At 44.2% G+C, this 18,424-nt stretch overlaps 1 protein-coding gene across 5 annotated transcripts in view; it reads right to left on the reverse strand.

Moving 5' to 3' along the window:
• actn1 (actinin alpha 1) overlaps window positions 1-17,597 on the reverse strand; it is a 192,287-nt gene extending 174,690 nt beyond the window's left edge. For 3 of the 5 annotated variants that reach the window (XM_033026854.1, XM_033026852.1, XM_033026855.1), the window contains exon 1: window positions 17,371-17,597. In XM_033026854.1, the coding sequence (XP_032882745.1) occupies window positions 17,371-17,481 (111 nt within the window). In that variant the 5' untranslated portion in view covers window positions 17,482-17,597. The remainder of the gene's footprint in view (window positions 1-17,370) is intronic. The other 2 variants (XM_033026851.1, XM_033026853.1) reach the window with 2 other exon arrangements.
• Between the last annotated feature and the right edge of the window lie 827 nt (window positions 17,598-18,424).

Below are 18,424 nucleotides of genomic sequence, written 5' to 3' on the forward strand. Positions count from 1 at the left end.
GCTTGATAACGTTTTATCAATCTATCTATGTTTCGCTGCAGTGCCACAACATAGCTGCTGTGCCGACCACAACCATATATATATACATTGAGTCAGAATCTTTTTTTCCAGGTCAGTGGAGCAGTGGAGTCGAGAATTAATGGGTGAGACAGGAGAAATTTAAAGGAGTTTTTCCAGTCAGAAGGTGGTGAATGGAACAAGCTGCCAAAGCAGGTAGTGGAGGCAGATATGATTCAATGCATAAAACATGTCCAGATAAGTATGTAGATAGAAAAAGCTTAGAATGATAGAGCCCTAATGTGAGCAGGTGTAGTATAGATTAGTATAGATCCGCATCAAAGTCAGCATCGAGGAGATGGGCCAAAAAGGACCCAGTTCCATGCAGCATGTTCCAATTATTCACAAACATAGAACATCTGAGCGCAGGTATATGGGACTAGGGGAGATTATGTGTTCGGCATGGACTAGAAGGGTCGAGATGGCCTGTTTCCGTGCTGTAATTGTTATATGGTTATATGGTTATTTCTTCGATGACAAACACTTACATTTATTCAACATCATTGAAATACAGCCAAAGCCCCGAAGTACTTCACTAGAGTGTAGTGAGGAAAGTACCACAGGCCATAAGAGCATGGGGTTGAACGATGCCCAAAAGCATGGCCAAAACAGCTGGTTCATTTTGGGGCTTACAGGAGGGAGAGATGTTTGAGAGGGAATTCATCAGCATTGAGCCCAGGCATTTTAAGGCATGACTGGCCAATGGTGTTGTAAGAGTGGGGGAAGAGTAGAAAAGACCAGAAAGGGCGGCATGGTGGCACAGCGCCCGAGACGTGGGTTCAATCCCGATTAAGAGTGCTGTCTGTAAGGCGTTTGTACGTTCTCCCCGTGACCGAGTGGGTTTTCTCCGAGATCTTCGGTTTCCTCCCACACTCCAAAGATGTACAGGTTTGTAGGAAGGAACTGCAGATGCTGGTTTAAACTGAAAAATGACACAAAAAGCTGGAGTAACTCAGTGGGACAGGCAGCATCTCTGGAGAGAAGGAATGGGTGACGTTTCCGGTCGAGACCCATCTTCAGACCCGAGTCGAGACCTGAAACTTCACCCAGTTCTTCTCTCCGGAGATGCTGCCGGTCCCGCTGAGTTACTCCAGCCTTACGCGTCTATCTGCAGTTTGCAGGTTAATTGGCTTGGTATAAATGTAAAAATTGTCCCTAGTGTGTAGGGCTGTGTTAATATGCGGGGATCGCTGGTCAGTGCGGACTTGGTGGGCCGAAGGGCCTGTTTCTGCACTGTATCTTTAAACTAAACTAAATAAAGGAATGTTGAGGTTGGGTCAGTGGAAGGTGGTAGTTGACAAGGATGGGACGGAGAGGGTGTCATGATCCACTGCATCGATTTGTCAACAACATCCAATGTGCGAGTGGTCGAGAGTTAGGAGAGACGGAGGTGAAGGCTTCAGTCTCCGCAGTGTTCAGCTGGATATTCAGCTGCGCCAAGGCTAGATGTATTCTCAACCAATGTTTATTTTGTGGTGCAGATGGGGGAAAAGAAGGAACAGATGAAATGCCCTCAAAAAGGAAAAGGAAATTCAGTCTCTTGTATCACAAAATAATCAACTGCACTTGCCAAGCCACACTCTTATTTACAATTCCAAATTGTAATCTTGGGAATTGTGTCAAAACATTTCAGTCTCAGCTGAAGTTCAAAGTTGCTGCAATTTTTTCCAAGTAGTTTCCTTGAACTTGAAAGACTCTCATCGGGAAGTGTCTCCTGCAAAGTGAGCCGCAAATGCAATTTGCAACAGCGTGCGAGTGTTTAATTGCCTGGCAGTGCTCATTATTTTCATAAAAGGTCAGCACATGTTCAAAGCATTGGCTAATCCATCGGTGAATCTCTCTGGTACTCTGATCATCTTTCCACAGCCTTGGGTAAAAAAACAGAAAGCATCGAATTCTCCCTTGTTATTCTTGGAAATTGCACCAGTGAAATGTTGATGTGACATTTATGTTAAGATATTGACTTGCTGTGCAAAATCCCATTCAAACATTTATACTGAACTTTTGCACTGAAAATTAGTTCCATTAGTGTTTGAAAATCTTTTGGAATGTTTTAATTCAATTCCCTTTTAATTAGAGTGAATGCATTGTTGTAATTAAACAAACAGGGCAGCCAATAATGGAAAGATAAGCGACAATGAGAGGGGTGCAACAGTGGGAGGGCAGCAGAGTTGCTGGCTTACAGCACCAGAGACCCGGGTTCTATCCTGATTACTTCTTGATATAATGGCTAGCTTGGGATTTGTGATACAATGGTACAATGGTCTTCAGCCCTGACCCAAAACGTCACTCATCCTTTTTTTAACCACAGATGCTGCCTGACCCGTTGAGTTACTGCAGCCCTTTTTGTCAACCTGTCCCACTTAGGCAATTTTTCATGCAACTGTCTGAAAATCCGGCAACTGGAACGGCGACTGTCAGAGTGGAACACACACACACATCGCTTCCTTCACCAGCCAGGTATGCAGGCGGGGACATGGCAAGCGTGGGGAGCACTGTCTGAGTGAAATTCATACGGTGCAAAGCCAATGTGATACAAACACACACTGCGACGAACAGGAAGGTTGGCGCTGTAATTAAGACAGTGAAAGCACAGTGTATGGGAAGGGTCATTTAAGTCCTTTAAAAGACGGGGTGGGGGGGGGGGGAAGAGGGGTGAGAGAAGGGGGGGAAAGGGGGGGAAAGGGGGGGGGAAAGGGGGGAGACGGAGTGGAGACAATTTTTAAGAAGCCAGAGATACACGGCTGTGAAGCTCGGCGGACATTAACATTACCAGTCGGTTATCCTTGGCTCTGAAAATTTCCAAATGAGCCAATGAAATTCACCAGTCAGCACCGGCTACAACCTACGACAACCTTCGACCTCCTGGCGACCCACCTACGGCTCGAGAATTCTCGCTACTCTCCATGGCGACTTCATTCTAGTCGCCGCTAATTTTTCAACATGTTGAAAAATTTGCGGCGACCATAATGAGGCCGCGACTAGTTCCCAGAATCCGGGAACGCGTCACGACCATGAAGGCGACTCCCCGTCAACCACCCACGAACATGTGGCGACCGCAGAGTTTCCTGTAGTTGCGTAAAAAGTCGCCCAAGTGGGACAGGCCCATTTAGTCACTGACACCCGCACTAATCAAGAAGTACTTCTCCACAACCAATGATAGACCATTGTGGCCTCCAGCTTGATCATCGGTGCTGGCTTTGATTTGTGTTTTTCATATCTTTCATTTATTTATTCTTTGAACATTTTCATACCCCTAGTTTCTCTCTCCCTTGACTTTCAGTCTGAAGAAGGGTCACAACCCTGAAACATCACCTAATCCTTTTCTCCAGAGATGTTGCCTGACCCGCTGAGATATTCCAGCGTTTTGTGTCTATCCTCGATGTAAACCTTCATCTGCAGTTCCTTCCTACACGTAATCTCAACCATGAGCTCCTACAGATGTCCTCCATGCACACAGATTTGGAGGTAGAGTAATCTCCTTTCAGTTCAAACAAGGCAATCCTTACTACTTCCTGTCTACCATATGACAACAAAATTAAGCTCAGCTGTGATACTCACGGCTAATTAATCAATTGTGACACCAGCACATGAACAGCTGCTTGAAAAACCCAGATCACTCACACACACATATATAATATATGTACATACATATATATATATATATATATATACACACATATACATATATACACACACACATATATATATACACACACACACATATATATACACACACACGCATATATATACACACACACACACATATATATACACACACACACATATATATACACACACACACACACATATATATACACACATACACACATATATATACACACACATACACATATATATATACACACACATACACATATATATATACACACACATACACATATATATATATACACATATACATATATACATATACACATATACATATACACATATACATATATATACATATACATATACATATACATATATATAATCGCAACATCATCTTTAGAGGGAAAAAATTAATTGGGGGGAAAAAAAAGCAGCAAATGCTTCGTAAATTGCTTACAATCAGTTTGCCACTGAAAATTTGAAATTGCATTCTAGTGCCAGACAAAAATTGCCAGTGTTCTCTATTGCAATTGATCATTTTAATTTCAGCAAGACAAAAATTGTCTGAGACAAAGTGGCATTTACTTAAGAGGAAATAATTTTGATCATCTGCGTTTCATTTTAAACCCAATGTGTTTTATCTGTCGTTAACAAGTGCAATCTGTTTTCACATTTGCAGCATCCTCTGCATTCTACATTAACAGTATCCATCCAGTTAGCAGGCTCTCACCAAAGTCTACCTGCAGTCAAAATGAGTAGGAAGGAACTGCAGATGCTGGTTTAAACCAAAGATGAACACAAAATGCTAGAGTAACTCAACGGGACAGGCATCATCTCTGGAGAGAAACGTCATCCATTCCTTCTCTCCAGAGATGCTGCCTGTCCCGTTGAGTTGCTCCAGCTTCTTGTGTCCATCTACCAGCAGTCACCCTCGATGGGCTGCCTTTGAGGTGAAGCGTATAGAGAATAAATAAAAATGTCAGTGCAATAGTTTACTCTTGTGGTTTAATGGGAATACGCAGCATCTGTTAAGCACTAGGCTGGTCTGGAATGCCCCGTTTCCGATCCCCCTACTTGTGTGAGCTAATGGCTCTCTCAGAGGTGACTGGCAATCAGGCTCAACATCTCTGGATGGGGAAAGAAGGAATAGAAAAGGAAATCATGTTCATTCATTATGAGCAGAATTAGGCCATTCGGCCCATCAAGTCTACTACACCATTGAATCTTGGCTGATCTATCCTTCCCATTCAATTCCACTCTCCAACCTTCACCCCATAACCCCTGACGCCTGTATTAATCAGGAATCTGTCAATCTCTGCCCTAAAAATATCCATTGACTTGGCCTCCACAGCCGCCTGTGGCAATGAATTCCACAGATTCACCACCCTGACTAAAGAAATGCTTCCTTTCTCCCTTTTCTGACTGTGCCCTCTGGTTCTAGATTCTCCCACAAGTGCAAACGCCCGCTCCACATCCACTCTAGCCAGTCCTTTCACTATTCGGTAAGTTTCAATGAGGCTCCCACTCATCCTAAACTCCAGCGAGTACAAGCCCAGTGCCGTTAAACGCTAATCATACCTTAACCCAATCATCCCGGGATCTTTTGCGTAAACTTCCGCTGGAGCCTCTTCAACGGCTGCACATCCTTCCTCAGATATAGGGCCCAAAGCTATGCACAATACTCCAGCGAGGAATTCTGGCTCAGACATGAAATGTCTGGAAGGCTTGCCCACACATGAAATGCAGCCAACAGCCAACATCCCAAGTGGCTTCATAACACAAGTTGCAATGCACTGGAGGGGGAAGTGAAGATAACTTCAGGGGCTGTGAAGTGTTCTTAAAGATGCAGAAACAAACTGCAGCATGAATTCTACTGGATTAAATTACATGACATGTTAGTGTCGTATGGCTCAGAAACAGGGCTGTCGGCCACCAAATGACCAGAATAACCATTTACACTACTCTCATTTTATTCTCCAAACTTTCCCATCAAGTCCTTGCCCTCCAATCTTTGCAACAGGCACAAGTTACTCTGCACAACCCGGATTTCCTTCAGATACGGGAGGACACCAGAGCACCCAGAAGAAACCTACATGTTTATAGGGAGACTGCACAAACTTCACACAGACACATATTGGGAGTCAGGGTTGAGCCCAGTTCGCTGAAGCAGAGAGGTAGCAGTTCTACCTGCTGTACCACTGTGCAACCCCTTAGCAATGCAAATAATGCAGCTTTGGTGGGCTGGAATAATATCCAAGACCTTGGATTTATCTATTCTCGGCATCAACATTGAGATGATCAAACATATCTGAGACAATCCTTCGAAACACTGCAGTGTCCTTCCACTGACAAATGGATCAAAACTATTTCCAAGCATAAATTTATCAGTTGCACCATGATTAGGAAAATGGATTTTTAATACTTGATGCTGAAATCCAGAGACTATCCCTGCTTCTAACATTTAGAGGATAATGATGGTCCAAAGCATTCAGTTCACAAGGAAGTCTCAATGAAAGATTTACTGTCCTGTATCTCCATCAACCTTGGTCATGTAATTGAGGTAATAATAATAATAATAATAATAATAATAATAATAAATACTTTATTGATCCCCTCAGGGAAATTCAGATGTCCAGAAGCCCCCAACCAACAAACCCACAGATTCAAAACGAACGCAGACAGAAAATACATAGAATACAATGTGGACACTACCTGAGAGCAATAAATACTTAAAAAGACCAATAATTAACAGTTAAAAATTGCAGAATGCATCCCCCTACAGCCTAGCGGTCTGAATTATAAAATCTAATGGCTGCAGGGGTGAAGGATCTCCTGAACCGCTCCGTTCTACAGGGCAGGGAGAGGAGCCGGTTGTTGTTCCGAGTGCTCTTTTGACTCTCCAGAATTACATGGAGAGGATGCCCGGGGTTTTTCAGGATGACCTGCACCATGTGCCTCATACGCCTCTCAAGCACATCCATCCCAGAGTCTACTCTCCCCTCCAGCACTGAGCTAGCTCATTTAACCAATTTGACCAGCTTCTTGTTGTTTTTTGCACTAATGCTGTTGCCCCAGCAGACAACAGCGTAGAAAATAACGCTTGCAACCACAGTGTTGTAAAACATGTGCAGCATCTCATTACACACATTGAAGGATTTGAGCCTTCTGAGGAAAAAGAGTCTGCTCTGGCCTTTTTTGTAGAGGGAGTCAGAGTTGACAGACCAGTCCAGTTTGTTGTCAAGGTGCACTCCAAGGTATTTATATGTCTGCACCACCTCAATGTCAGCCCCTGCAGCGTTGACCGGCTGAAGGGGGAGCTTGGACCTGCCAAAGTTAACCACCATCTCTTTAGTCTTAGTTGTGTTCAGGATGAGACAGTTCTCTTCACTCCAGGCACAAAAGGCACTGGTCAAGTTCCTGTATTCCTCCTCCTGCCCGTTCCTTACACATGCCACAATCGCTGTATCATCTGAATATTTCTGTACGTGGCATGTGTCAGACTTATAGTTAATGTCTGCTGTATACAGGGTGAAGAGGAACGGGGCCAGAACCGTTCCCTGTGGGGCTCCAACATTGCACACCACTGTGCCAGAGACACTGTCCCCCAGCTTGACAAACTGTGGTCGAGCCGTCAGGTAGTCGTATATCCAGGTGATAAATGTGGAATCCACCCCCATCTTCTTAAGCTTGTCATTCAGAATCAGGGGTTGGATGATGTTGAACGCACTTGAGAAGTCGAAGAACATAATCCTCACATAGCCACCGGGTTTGTCCAAAAAGGAGTAGATCCGGTGCAGCATGTAGAGGACTGCGTCATCCACCCCAATGTTCTCCTGGTATGCAAACTGTAGTGGGTCGAGTGCGTGCTGGACTTGTGGTCTCAGGAGACGAATGAGTAGACGCTCCATTGTTTTCATGATATGGGATGTAAGGGCCACCGGCCTGTAGTCGTTGATCTCGGTCGGCCGCCCTGCTTTGGGAACCGGCACGAGACATGATGTTTTCCACAGACCTGGTACCCTCCCTGACTGGAGGCTCAGGTTGAAAATGGTCTGGAGCGGCTCCGCCAGCTGAGCCGCACAGTCTTTTAGTAGCCTGGGACATACACCATCAGGGCCAGCTGCTTTACCAGGGCGCAACCTCCTCAGCTCAGCTCTCACCTCGTCCGCCGTGAAGAACAGTTGAGGAGATGCCGGCATAGGAGGTGCTGCAGCTGTGGTGTTGGGGGGGCTGCCTCGTGGAGGTGATGGTGGGGGAGAGGCTGCACCTGTAGAGGTGGGAGGGGATACCAGATCAAACCTGTTATAGAACAGGTTAAACTCATTGGCCTTGTCCACGTCTCCTGACGGCTGGCTTCTCTTCTCCTTGAAGCCAGTGATGGTCTTCATTCCTCTCCACACCTCTTTGATGTTGTTGTACTGCAGTTTCTTCTCCAGCTTCCTTTTATAGTCCCCTTTTGCCTGCTTCATACTCCTTTTCAAGTGGTGCTGTACCCTCTTGATTTTTCCCCGATCACCAACCTTGAAAGCCTCCTTTTTCTCGTTTAGGAGGCTCTTGATGTTGCTTGCAATCCAAGGTTTGTTATTGGGAAAGCAACAAACAGTTCTTACTGGCACAACAACATCCCTACAGAAGTTGATGTAGTCAGTTATGCATCCAGCCATCCTGTCGATGTCCATACAGCTGTTTAATTCCTGTGGCTCCATCAGTATGTCCCAAGGTAGGAGGTTTTACTTCAAGGTAGAACCTAATGTGCTGAATAAGAAGAGAGCAGTAGGAACTCTGTAGATTTGTGGCTAAAGTAAAGGAAAAATATTTACTGGACATTTTATATTTGCATTTATTACACAGATAGGAAAAGGTTTAGAAGGATATGGGCCAAACACTGGGAGGTGGGATTAGTGTAGATGGGGCATCTTGGACAGCTTGGGAAAGATGGGACAAAGGACCTGTATCTGTGCTATATGACTATGATTAGTCTGAAGAGGGGTCTCAACTCTCTCCAGAGATGCTGCCTGTCCTGCTGAGTTATTCCAGCTTTTTGTGTCTATCTTTGACTCTATGACTATCTGTGTGCATCTCCAAATATCTCAATGGGAATGGCAAGATGAGAAAGAAAGAATCAAGCCCCAATGATTGATTAGATTAAAAATGTTTCCAAGGCAGGTATATCGGAGTAGACTTGGATCTCCTTCCACCATCTTACACATGCATTGCAATATATCCCACCTACCATGCAAGAATACACCATTCTAAATTCAGGCACAGCAGCAGAAAACTGCTCAGCAAACAAGATCTGTTGTTCAGTTTGTGCTCAACAACAACTAGTACTATACAGCACATCCAACATGATGAAATGTCCCAAGGGGTATAGCAGGAACATTACCATACAAAAGGTCAACATAATCTAACAAAAGGTCAACATAATCTAACGCTGAGCAACTGAGAGCAGATGATCAAGCATTTAGTCAATAGGCATAGACACAAAATGCTGGAGTAGCTCAGCAGGTCAGGCAGCACCTCTGGAGAAAAGGAATAGGTGACGTTTCGGGTCAGAACCCTCATTCAGACTGAAAGATAAGGAAGGACAGAGCAAAATAGGGCCGGCGATAGATGACTTCAGGCAGGGTGGAGTCCATGGCCCGTCATATGCTAAGGAAGATGTGCGGAACTAGTAGAACGACTAGGGGGCGGGAGGGGAAAGGAATGCAGGAGTTACATGAAATTAGAGAAATAGGCTGGGGTGCAAGCTGCCCAAGTGAAATGCGAGGTGTTGTTCCTCCAATTTGCATGTGGCCTCACTCTGACAGTGGAGGAGGCCCAGGACAGAAAGGTAGGTATGGGAATGGGAGTTAAAATGTTTGGCATTCGTCAAAGGGCACAATTGACAAGGTTAAGGAGTACCTTCAAGCAGGAGAAGGAGCAACAGATGCAAAGAGATTCAGAGAATGTCAGAGCTCAGGACCAAGATAACTGAATGTTCAGTCAATGATGAACGAGTGATTAAAATCAGATATGCCCAGGAGCCAAAGAGAACTACAGGAGTGCAGAGACAACAATGCCTGATGGAGCTGGCCGATCTTCCAGACAATGGGTGGGGCTTGGGGAAGGCCATGGTAGAATGAAAAAGCTACGGTAAGGATCTTAAAATTGGAGAGTTGTCAGAACAAGAGATAGTATGGGCCAACATGCACGGTGTAATGGCTGAACATGCACGGTGTAATGGCTGAACATGCACGGTGTAATGGCTGAACATGCACGGTGTAATGGCTGAACATGCACAGTGTAATGGCTGAACATGCACGGTGTAATGGCTGAACAAGGCCAGGACAAATAAAGATATGGAAAGCAGAGTTTTGGGTGAGCTCACACTGATGTTGGGTGGAAGATGGTTGGCCAATTGAAATAATCATGTCTACCAGGTAAGAAATAAATAATTTGGCAATGGTGGCCAGAAAACAATGCAATGGAACTATTCTTCCCTGCATTTAGCTGTGGGAAATATTGCTGATCGCCGAACGTCACATATCAGAAACAAATCTGACATAGTGGAGCAATGCAGGGAGATGCTTGTGTGACAGAACTGCGCATCATCACCCTATTAGTTATGATGAACACCTTCTAATATGTACCAAAAAAATTCAATAAACCAGGTTCTTTCTTAACATTTTTCTTTGCAATAATATAAAGAATCTCAACATGAGTTGAAAGGTGTACAGTAAGTGTTCGTTTAATACAATATATAATATCTGCCTTCTAATAAAGACTCGGGTTTTCATCAATCATCAACTGAAATGAGCTGGTTTCTCCCACTCAGTATAAGTGCAGACACACATGTCAGTGTTGAACAGGACAGAAACAGGCCCTTCAGCCCACCATGCCCAGTTTTGTCAATCTACACTAATCCCATTTGCCCACATTTGTTCAATATCCTATCATGCTGCACCTATTGAAGTGCCTGCCTAAATGTCCTTTTTAATGTAGTGATTAAATTTGACTCCAGCATCTCCTTTGGCAACTGGTATCAACCACACCGTGTTAAAAAAAACAACTTTCCTCTGAAATCCCCTTTAAAACCGCTTCCTCTCACTTTAAACTAATGCCCTCTTGTTTCTGATATCCTTGCCATGGAACTATCAAAATTCCATTCGATAAAGCTGCAATGCTGTGCATTCCTTCTGGATTATTACACTGCAGATGATCTGTGATTTGGAATGTAATAAAGTTGTATTCTGCAAAATTGCAATAAAGCTGCTAGTATTTGATATCTGGAGCATGTGGGAAGAGGAGGAGGAGGAGGAGGAGGAGGGAAGTGGGGCTCAGTCTCTGATATTGCGTACAATTTCAGAAGAAGCATTTCAAAAGGAGAGAGCTCAAGAATTGTAAAAACATCACAAACACTGATTTTGTAATACAATTCTTCACTCCTGCTTTTATGCTTTATACTCCAAAGACATACAGGGTTGTAGGTTAATTGACTTGGTAAATGTAAAAATTATCCCTAGTGTGTGGAGATAGAACAGGAGTACGGAGGATGCCATCTCAACGGCACTTCACTCCGCCCTCTCCCACCTCGACAACAGAGACACTTACGTAAGAATGCTGTTCATCGATTACAGCTCAGCATTCAACACCATTATACCATCAAAACTGATCACCAAACTCGGTAACCTGGGCATCGACCCCTCCCTCTGCAACTGGATACTGGACTTTCTAACCAACAGACCCCAGTCTGTTAGGTTAGACAAGCACACCTCTTCAACCCTCACCCTGAACACCGGCGTTCCACAGGGCTGTGTGCTGAGCCCCCTCCTCTACTCCCTCTTCACCTATGACTGCACACCTGTACATGGTACTAACACCATCATCAAGTATGCAGATGATACAACGGTGATTGGCCTCATCAGCAACAACGATGAGTCGGCCTACAGGGAGGAGGTCCAGCACTTAGCAGCATGGTGCGCTGACAACAACCTGGCCCTTAACTCCAAGAAGACCAAGGAGCTCATTGTAGACTTCAGGAAGTCCAGGGGCGGCACGCACACCCCCATCCACATTAACGGGACGGAGGTGGAACGTGTTTCTAGCTTCAGGTTCCTGGGAGTCAACATCTCCGATGACCTCTCTTGGACCCACAATACCTCAACTCTGATCAAGAAGGCTCACCAGCGTCTCTTCTTCCTGAGGAGACTGAAGAAGGTCCATCTGTCTCCTCAGATCCTGGTGAACTTCTACCGCTGCACCATCGAGAGCATCCTTACCAACTGCATCACAGTATGGTATGGCAACTGCTCTGTCTCCGACCGGAAGGCATTGCAGAGGGTGGTGAAAATTGCCCAACGCATCACCGGTTCCTCGCTCCCCTCCATTGAGTCTGTCCAAAGCAAGCGTTATCTGCGGAGGGCGCTCAGCATCGCCAAGGACTGCTCTCACCCCAACCATGGACTGTTTACCCTCCTACCATCCGGGAGGCGCTACAGGTCTCTCCGTTGCCGAACCAGCAGGTCCAGGAACAGCTTCTTCCCGGCAGCTGTTACTCTACTCAACAACGTACCTCGGTGACTGCCAATCACCCCCCCACCCCCCGGACACTTATTATCACTTATTATTATTTATTTAAATCATTTGCTATGTCGCTCTTCCAGGGAGATGCTAAATGCATTTCGTTGTCTCTGTACTGTACACTGACAATGACAATTAAAATTGAATCTGAATCTGAATCTGAATAGTGTTATGCCCCTGTCCCACTTAGGAAACCTGAACGGAAACCTCTGGAGACTTTGCGCCCCATCCAAGGTTTCCGTGCGGTTCCCGTGCGGTTCCCGGAGGTTGCAGGTAGTGGAAGCAGGTAGGGAGACTGACAAAAACCTCCGGGAACCCCGTGGAAACCTTGGGTGGGGCGCAAAGTCTCCAGAGGTTTCCGTTCAGGTTTCCTAAGTGGGACAGGGGCATCAGTGTGCGGGGAGCGTTGATCGGCACGGACTCGATGGGCCGAAGGGTCTGTTTCCATGATGTATCTCTAAACTAAACTACACTCAACTAAACTCAGCAGTATTTAAAAAATAGAATACTGAACAGTCGTGGAAGGCTCACAGATGTAATTGTTTCCATATCAGCATAGGGCTTTGGGGGGGAGAGTGGATGTCAAATAATTTCTGTAAAAATGACAGATCAAAGGACAATACCAGGCTATAAAAAACCATGAAATCAACAACAAAAATAAGAAATCCAATGCCGCTATAACACAAAATAAAATCAGAGTGTAACAAATATCAGAAGATTGACACAAAATGCTGGAATATGTCTTCAAACTGAAGAAGGGTCTCGACCCAAAACGTTACCCATTCCTTCTCTCCAGAGATGCTGCCTGTCCCGCTGAGTTACTCCGGCATTTTGTGTCTATCCTCGGTTTAAACCAGCATCTGCAGTTCCCTCCTACACTGTAACAAATGTCATATTGAGCCAGAGTAACAGGCAGAATTTGTGAAATACCCCACTGGTTTCATTCATCAAAGCAACACATATGCAAAACCATCTGCAGTTAATAAGACTGGACATAAAATAAACATAACGGCCTTTAATAAAATTAAGGAGTGTTATCTAAATGGGCAAGAATAAACTAATACTTCAGGCATGTTTGGATGAAAAAAACAAAGTGCTGGAGAACTCAGCTGGTCAAGCAGCATCTGAACAGGCAATGGACATATGACGTTTCAGGTCAGGAATCGTTCAGCAATTTTTGTTGCTCAAGATTCCAGCATGTGTTCTTCCTAGTTTCTCTAAGCTTGGATACTTTGAAAATTTGAACTGGTCTTCAAAACTCCAAGTGATCAATTTCCTTCTTCTCTTTCTTCCCAAACACAAATTTGCTCGGCCTTTAACTAATAGTTGAAATGGAAGGATATAGAATATCTTTGCAATGGGATTCAAACAGCTTGGCTTGGCACCAACCTTATATTCACCACTTTCATGTCACTGTGAGTGCTATCGACAAGATGTAATGCCCTGAACAACACACTAAAAGGTTCTTCAAATGGCATCTCCAAAATTCCACAAGTACAGTGAAGAAACAGTGAAATGCAATCACCCACAAATCTATATCATATACACCACTCCAAGTTGGTGATAGATTGCCTTTCCTTCATCAACATTGGGTTTGAAAGTTGGAGTTTCATATCCAACTGCATTGAAAGACTAGTCATTATATGAAAACACAACAGGAAGACAGCACCACTTGTATATAGCCAGTGACGTCCACGCCCCATTTATTATGAAAATCTCATTTCTACAGCATGTCTTACAACATTTAGTTTTTTTTTTTAAAATACTCATAGAGTTTCTCTTAATATTTCAAACAAGGGCATGTGGCCCCACAAACAATTTCTTAAGAAGTTAACCTCTTTTCTTCAAACATTTCAGGCTATTCCTCGAGGCCTGATAAACAGGAGAGAAGCAGGAGATTAAAATAAAAGCCTCAGTCACCTTCACTCACTCACAATGACAACAGTATTTATGCTGGACACACCATTTATTTGAAGGAAAGCAGTGAAGAAAAGTCACTACTTTCATAGGTCAAAAATATTCAGACATTTCAAATGATGTATACTGAATAGAGTGAAATGACCTAATCCAAGAAACCTTTGGCCAAGACGAATCAAACACTTGCACAGAATGAGTGTTACCATTTTTGGACATGACTGTACAGTATTAACCCAACCCTCATACTTCACAAACTCTTAACAGCTCAAAGATATTTCCCAACATTGTCCAATAGGTATCAGAACATTTTTATACCACTGAAAATCCATTTGTGTTATTTTCTTTTTAAAAAAATGAGGAACGGTATATTGGTTTAGATCAGACAGAATTTGATCTATGATCTTTACGTTGAGGGAAAAAAACAGGTTTAAAAAAAAGGCACAGTTTATGACACTTTAAAACAATAGGTTCCAGATAGTATAACTAAGAATTAACAGCTTCCTGTTACAAGCTTTTCCATCAAGAGTTTTTCCACTCTCTATAGTATTCAAATGCACACGAAGAATAGTTGGAGGGAGGTGGGGAAAGAAGGGGAAGTGTGGGTGACTCAATATAAACAGCAGTCGGTCGCTGTAACAGAAGGTAACATCTCTAAAAGGAATTTTACTTGATTAGCCTCTATTTGCTTTTTGCCTCGTGTCTGACATTGAAACGGCTCAAGGTGAGATCAGAGGACTCTCCCAGTTTCAGTAAGGCCAGGTGAGAGGAGAAAGCATGACCACTTCGGCCTTTGCAAGTGTCCAGAATTCCCAGCAGCATGAACCCTTGGGGTGATTAAAACACAACACTCAGCTTACACATTCTTCAAGGGGGAGAGAGAGAGAGAGCCACGCTCAGGGCCACTGCTGCAATAGCCGGTGGAGAAGTTAAAGAGGAGAGTGGGCTTAAGGAAACCTTTATTAGGTCCTCATTTTAAGAGGAACAGATACAGTGCCCTCCATAATGTTTAGGACAAAGACCCATCATTTATTTATTTGCCTCTGTACTCCACAATTTGAAATTTGTAATAGAAAAAAATCACATGTGGTTAAAGTGCATATTGTCAGCTTTTATTAAAGGCTGTGTTTATACATAGTCCCCCATTTCAGGGCACCATAATGTTTGGGACACATGGCTTCACAGGTGTTTGTAATTGCTCAGGTGTGTTTAATTGCCTCCTTAATGCAGGTATAAGAGAGCTCTCAGCACCTAGTCTTTCCATCACCTTTGGAAACATTGATTGCTGTTTATCAACATGAAGACTAAAGTTGTGCCAATGAAAGTCAAAGGAGCCATTATGAGACTGAGAAACAGGAATAAAACTGTTAGAGACATCAGCCAAACATTAGGCTTACCAAAATCAACTGTTTGGAACATCATTAAGAAGAAAGAGAGCACTGGTGAGCTTACTAATGGCAAAGGGACTGGCAGGCCAAGGAAGACCTCCACAGCTGATGACAGAAGAATTCTCTCTATAATAAAGAAAAATTTCCAAACACCTGTCCGACAGATCAGAAACACTCTTCAGGTGTGGATTTGTCAATGACCACTGTCCGCAGAAGACTTCATGAACAGAAATACAGAAGCTACACTGCAAGATGCAAACCACTGGGTAGTTGCAAAAATATGATGGCCAGGTTACAGTTTGCCAAGAAGTACTTAAAAGACCAACCATAGTTCTTGAAAAAGGTCTTGTGGACAGATGAGATGAAGATGTCAAGTGCAAGGTATGGAGGAGAGAAGGAACTGCCCAAGATCCAAAGCATACCACCTCATCTGTGAAACACGGTGGTGGGCGTGTTATGGCCTGGGCATGTATGGCTGCTCACTTATCTTCATTGATGATACAACTGCTGATGGTAGTAGTATAATGAATTCTGAAGTGTATAGACACATCCTTTCTGCTCAAGTTCAAACAAATACCTCAAAACTCAATGATTCCAAACATACTAAAGCAACATTTTTTCAAAGCTAAAAAATGGTCAATTCGTGAGTGGCCAAGTCGACCACCTGATCTGAACCCAATTGCACATGCCTTTTATATGCTGAAGATAACACAGAACCCCCCCCCCCCCCCCAAAAAAAAAAACCAAGCATAAGCTAAAGATGGCTGCAATACAGGCCTGGCAGAGCATCACCAGAGAAGACACCCAGCAACTGGTGATGTCCATGAATCGCAGACTTCAAGCATGCAAAGGATATGCAACAAAATACTAAACATGTCTATTTTCAGTCACGTGACATTGCTGTGTCCCAAACATTATGGTGCCCTGAAATGGGGGAACTAAAACTCAGCTGTAATTTCTTCATGGTAAAACCAAAATGTATAAAAATGGCCATTATTATAATCTGACAATGTGCACTTTAACCACGTGTGATTTTTTTTTATTGCCAATCTCAAATTGTGGAGTACAGAAGGAAATAAATAAATGATGGGTCTTTGTCCCAAACATCATAGCTTTGACCCTGTATTCCGGCTGCCTGAACTGCATGGGGCAGTATTTTAAATGCTACTCAGACAAGCCTGGAGAAGGTTGGAAATCAGATTATAGATAGTTAGGCTGGCATGGAGATTACCTGTCTAAAGACAGGACTATACACATTTCTCACGACCTTACTTTGAAAAGGGGGTTGGGGGGGGGGGGGGGAGAGAGAGAAAATCCCCCTATATTAAAAATACATATTTTGTTCCTTCAAAACTAATAGTTATCTGCCTCTGACTGTCTGTGCAGCCGGGGGGTGCGGGGCGCTGCATTGCCCACTAATACAGAGACCAGTCCAGCGACAAACTGTTGCATTCCCAACTCCGGCAGAGCCCACCTATTCTCTTGGCAGCTCCCCCATCCCTCGCCCAACCCCAGAACACATTTGAAAGCAGAACGACCTAACTTCACCGGCGAAGATCCGATGAAAAGAATTAGCACCACCAATCTCTAGCTCTCCCAGTTACTGTCTGCCTTTTCCTACAACCACCTCCTCCCCCTGCCAGGGTGTACATTTAAAAAGAGAAGCACGATTAAAAAACTGGCTGATATGCTAAGTGTATCTAATAACCCGAGGGCATCAGGTGATTAATGGTTGTCATTTAACCGAATTGTCAATGTGAGCCGGGAAGATAATGCTTTGATCCTGTACGTGGATCTGGCCGCCTGTGCACCCACACAACGCAATGTTACTCGCCTTTCTCTGCTGCTTTTCCCAGGCTGGGTCCAATAAAAGGTCTCTGTCCCAGTCATCCTCCGGCTGCATATAAACTTCAGTCTGCGAGTGGTTCGATTCGTAATGATCCATGCTTTCTCTCGCCTTTCGTGCCTTGCTACGGGTTACAAGGTAGCACTCTCTTCTCTCTCTCTCCCTCTCACACACTGCAGCGCTCTGCTCTTCTCTCCACTCCACAGTCAGACACCCAGCTCCGCCCCTCTCTCTCTCTCTCTCACCCGCGGAAATACCGCCCCTTCCCACCCATAGCTGGAGCGCCCCGTCTATCACTCCCGTCCATTTGCGCCGGGCCGGACCGGTGTGGCTTGGGTTGAAGGTTTTAAAAGAGGGCTGTTGATGGGGAAATCTCTTCCCATGTCAAGTCAAGTCACATTTATTTATATAGCACATTTAAAAAACAACTCTCGTTGGCCAAAGTGCTTTACATTTGTTATAAGAATAGCACAACAAAACAGACTACATACATATATACATGTAGCCCTCACTCAGAGGACGTCAGGAAAGGCGGGCAGCTATCATCGGATCGTGGCGGGGCAATAGTGACATCTGCAATCTTTTGTTAATCCTTCGCAAACCCCGCACGTTCAGACAAAGTGAGCAAGTAAACGTAGCAAGGCTGACACCCCCAATGGTCGGCAAATGCTTATTGGAGCTGTAAATCAGTTATGTGAAGCGAGCGATTCTCTCACTCATCCAGTGCGGCTGATGATGAAGACACTCAGATACGATTTCCCTCTCTGTGAATGCTGCATTTACTCAGAGAGAAAGATACAATAAGTGGGGTCACATTGGCAAATATGAATTGTGGTTGTATAAAGTTGGTATTCTTGTGATAATCTTGCAAGGGTGAAAATATATAGTAAGACAGATAGAAGATAGACACAAAGAGCTGGAGTAACTCAGCGCGTCAGGCAGCATCTCTGGGGGAAAGGAATAGGTGACGTTTCGGGTCGAGACCCTTCTTCAGACAAATATTCGCACTGTGATGAATAAAGAACAAATGCCACGCCGAGTG

This window comes from Amblyraja radiata, chromosome 9, assembly GCF_010909765.2.
Source record: "Amblyraja radiata isolate CabotCenter1 chromosome 9, sAmbRad1.1.pri, whole genome shotgun sequence".
In the NCBI taxonomy this organism is placed as follows: Eukaryota; Metazoa; Chordata; class Chondrichthyes; order Rajiformes; family Rajidae; genus Amblyraja; species Amblyraja radiata.